Below are 4,379 nucleotides of genomic sequence, written 5' to 3' on the forward strand. Positions count from 1 at the left end.
TCGGTAGAGCATGGAAAACTAAAAAGTCCTTGGCTAGTGTAAGCACTGCTCAGCAACAACTAAAACATGGGTGCGTTATCAACTTTGTTCTCATCCTAAATCCAAAACACTGTACCAGCTACTAGAAAGGAAATTAACTCTATCCCTGCCGAAACCAGGACAACTACTTTAAGTTGTGTTCTGCCTGCTAGCATTTTTTTTTTCTTTCCTTTCAGCAGCTTACTTGAGGTGCTGGGGGCTGTGAAACTGTTCCTCTTTCTCAAGGAGAAGCCTGATGTTCTCCACATCAGACTCTATGTTAGCTTGTTTCATGTCAAGAGCTGAAATTTCCTAGACTTTAATGCTCAAAACAGTTTTGATTGTCCTTCTGCAGAATGCAGGTTGCAGGGCCTTGACTGGTAATGCCACATGAACCCAAAGGACTATGAATAGAACTAAAGCAGATTTCTTAGAAAAACACTAAATCTTGATGTAAAGACTTCATTTTTAAACTAAAAGGAGGGATTCGATTGGCATTCTTGTTAGACGCTTTAATAGACGTATACTTAGTAGTGGCCAAGAAAATCTCGGTGTGTATTAGATTTCTATAGAGTATTGGTGACGTGGCAAATTCATGAACAGGAAATGAGGATCCCTTCGCTACTCTCACCATCTCTCTGTTTGCTTACAGAAGTATGCTTTGGTTGTTCAAGGCCCTCGTGATGTGAAGAAAAAGGAACTGGTGTTTTTGCAGTTTCATTTAAATGGAACGGACCAAGATTTTAGTGCCATTGACTACCTTCTGTTTTCTTCTTTCCAAGAGTTCATCAACAGGTATGTAAAGGGATGAGCCTGTAACTGCATTGAACTTGCTACAACGATACTAGTGAAAGCAGGGCTTTTTTAGTAAAAATCAGACAGGCTTTTACATTCTCATTATTTTTTTTTTTTTAATGTTGCTACAACGACTAGTGAAAGCAGGGCTTTTTTAGTAAAAATCAGACAGGCTTTTACATTCTCATTATTTTTTTTTTTTTAATGTTTGGGTTACGTTGATGCTCTTTCATGTCTCAGGTTACTAACCTTACTTTTTAGAAAATGAATTGAGGACTTTTTCAGTGACAAAAACTGCCCTTCAGCTATGCTTCAGCCATTTGTTGCTGTACTTTCTAAAAGTTCAAAGTTTGTGCTGGCTTACCGCTGTCTGCTGCTGTGGGTGATCAGGAAGTGTGCTGTCCTGGGCAGTGTGCTCAGGAAGTGCACTGAGAACACTAATGTTTCTGTACCTTTCTTTCTCTTTTTTTAAAGCAATTACTGTAAAGACCAGATCCCTAGATTGATTTGTTGTGATTTTATTGAAAGATTAACTATATTTCTTTGTATTACTAGCTTTATGTAAGATTCTGCAGAATGATGTAATTTCATAGGTGGGGTTTTCAAAATTGCTTCATATTGGTTTGACATTGGTGCCATCGGAGTGACTGATCAACCTTCTTCTAATTTTAACAGGAGTGGAATTAATCCTGCCTTGAACTTTCTGGAAAGCCCCACCCTTTTTCCCACCTTGTGAGAATCGATTCCATACTTAACTGTTTAATTTTTGCTTTAATTTAAAGTCAAGTTCTGTTCTTCTCTCTGTGATCCAGATTAAAAGCTAGACAAGAGAGATTAGTGAGAGTGAGACCTAATAGAAAGCCTTAATTTGGTAATAGTCAGGTGCTCAGTGAAAAAGGGACAGGGCATAAAGGCCATACGCAGAACAAAATTAGGTGAGGGAGGGGAAGAGAAATAACAGATTTTATCATAACAAAGCATTCTTGGAGGCTTGGACATGATCATACTGGTGCTTTTCGGATGGAGCAAAGACTGGAAGTGTTCAGTCACAGTATCTCTGGGTGGCTAAAGACCAATTATCTGAATTTGCTTTTTACAAAGCATTTCTACTTTAGTGAAGGAGAGATCTTAAGTCATTAAGTACTTTCTGTAGCTGTACTAAAACACCTCATAAAATGCTAATGTTCCAGGTATTTTAGGCATTGATATTTTAGGGTGAGAAAATACCAGTTAAGAGTAGTGATGTAGAAGGTGCTACTTCTGTGTTGTTTTTTCTCAGTTTTTGTGGCTTGTGCTGCAGTTAGCGGTAGGTACAGCGGGACCGATTCTAGTAAGGTGCACAGCCGTTTCTATACGGCAAGACACGAGCACTGTCTGAGACCACCCCTTGTGAAACACAGAGCAGAAGGCATGGTTGTGTTGCATCTGGTTCCTGGCTCTTTGCAGAATGAGCCAACTTACCAAGACACAACTTGATCTATGCATACTCAACTCTCGGAAGCCACATTTCTGTGCTCATTGTATCAATTTGCAGAGAAGCCATTTTAAAGAGCTGTTTTTTCCCAAGTTAAAACATGTATGTTGTACTTAAGTTGGAAGTATTTCTGCAAGCAAGCTGCAAGTCTGCACGCTGCTGTCCCAAACGCTTGTGCCACATGTTGTGCAAAGGCAGGTTAGATGTGCAAAACAGCAATAAGCAGTATTGCAAAGGTCCTAGCTTCACGGCTGTGTTTGCGCCAGTGTAGGTGAATCAGTAAGAATCATCTGTAAGCTGCCTGGGAGAAACCTGGATCGCAACCTCCTGCCTCCAGGTTTGCCAGGTCAAACTGGTTAGGTGGCAGAATCGATCCCCGAAGAGATGGGGAATTGTTGCTTTGTTCCTAGAGAAGCTGCCTTGTCTCGGTGTTGGAAGGCACCAGAACTGAAGCTGGGAGAGTGAAGGCTGAGCCTGGGTTATGTTTTGAGCAAAGTGAAAAGGTAGGAAATGCTGGTGTCTGTTTGGGGATGCATCCTTTGTGCTCATTTGCAGCAGGTAGTAGGAATGCGAGTTAACACTGGTTTTGAACTAACCCAGATAATGGTAAAATTGGCAAGAGTATGTAGGCCATTAAACTTAGTAGTAAATGATCTGCATGTCGAGGTGAAATACAGTAAGAGAACCAGTTGTGCGCAAGAGGCCAGTAGTATCTCTTTTGTAGCATCCTCCAGAGCTTGGTACAAATTGTATGGCTTGTCTTGCTCAGTATTGTGTATTGCTGTCGTGGCGTCCTGGGGCATGAACTGGACAGGCTCAGGGCAGGTTGAAAGTTTACATTTTCTCCTGACTATGAAGTGTATGTGAAACTGCATGCATATGTGGAATGTACTTGTTCTGTCCAACTTCCAGCAGAAGAGAAAATAACAAATGATTTCTGGTTCATCAGTGGATGCTAAATTTAGTTGATGGGAAGTCTGGACTAAGATATCTGTAGAAACCATTGTGTGTCCTTCCATACGGCCTCTAAAAACTTCAGTTACTGGCTGCTGTTAACTACTTTTCCTGACAAAGTGTCTCATTCACTGGTCATGACAGCATATTACTAGCACTGTGTCCAGCAATTCATGTAAAGTGTTATCAAAGATGCTGAGATACATGCTAAAACTCATGAGATATCACAATTACCTTTACAGTTTTTTGCCTGGCTGCAAACAGCTTGGGTTGGGCTGGACAGGCACACTGCTGTAGAATATATGTGTAGGGTATTCCATCATCTTAAATCACAATCCAAAACTCTTTGAAACTGGTGAGAAGAGTCCTGCTGTATCTACACCATGCTTTCTGTGTATTTTGTATTCTGTGTAAATAGACGGTATTATGCACAGCTCACTTTTGCTTTAAATAGGAATAATTGTATCAGGGAAGGCTGCGGCAAGCATCAGCCATAAGCAATAATAAAAATGGCATCTAGAGACTTGTGCCTTTAAGGGTTTTTTGAGGCATAGCAAGTGGTGACGACTCAAGTAAGGTCCAGTTGTTTCTGTCAAGGCTTTTATTCTCTGCAGCTCTTCTGTTAAAATTGGATCAACAGACTATATGAAACTGGCCCTGCTTGCTGGTTTTGTTCTGGCCTTCACAGATGTCCTGGTTTCGGCTGGGATAGAGTTGATTTTCCTCCTAGTAGCTGGTACAGTGCTGTGTTTTGGATTTAGTATGAGAATAATGTTGATAACACACCGATGTTTTAGTTGTTGCTAAGCAGTGCTTACACTAGTCAAGGACTTTGCAGCTTCTCATACCCTGCTGACTGAGCAGGCTGGAGGTGCACAAGAAGCTGGGAGGGGGCACAGCCAGGACAGCTGACCCCAACTGGCCAAAGGGACATTCCATACCATGTGACGTCATGCTCAGTACATAAACTGGGGGGAGTTGGCTGGGGGGTGGCGACCGCTGCTTGGGAACTGGCTGGACATTGGTCGGCGGGTGGTGAGCAACTGCATTGTGCATCACTTATTTTGTATATTCTTTTATCATTATTATTATTTTCCCTTCCTTTTCTGTCCTATTAAACTGTCTTTATCTCAACCCA

At 41.4% G+C, this 4,379-nt stretch overlaps 1 protein-coding gene across 3 annotated transcripts in view; it reads left to right on the forward strand.

The window, feature by feature from the left end:
- TMEM206 (transmembrane protein 206) overlaps positions 1–4,379 on the forward strand; it is a 23,516-nt gene that overhangs the window by 9,779 nt on the left and 9,358 nt on the right. For all 3 annotated transcript variants that reach the window (XM_009279594.2, XM_009279593.2, XM_009279595.2), the window contains exon 5: positions 671–813. In XM_009279594.2, the coding sequence (XP_009277869.1) occupies positions 671–813 (143 nt within the window). The remainder of the gene's footprint in view (positions 1–670; positions 814–4,379) is intronic.

Source organism: Aptenodytes forsteri, unplaced genomic scaffold, assembly GCF_000699145.1.
Source record: "Aptenodytes forsteri isolate BGI_AS27 unplaced genomic scaffold, ASM69914v1 Scaffold195, whole genome shotgun sequence".
Classification (NCBI taxonomy): Eukaryota; Metazoa; Chordata; class Aves; order Sphenisciformes; family Spheniscidae; genus Aptenodytes; species Aptenodytes forsteri.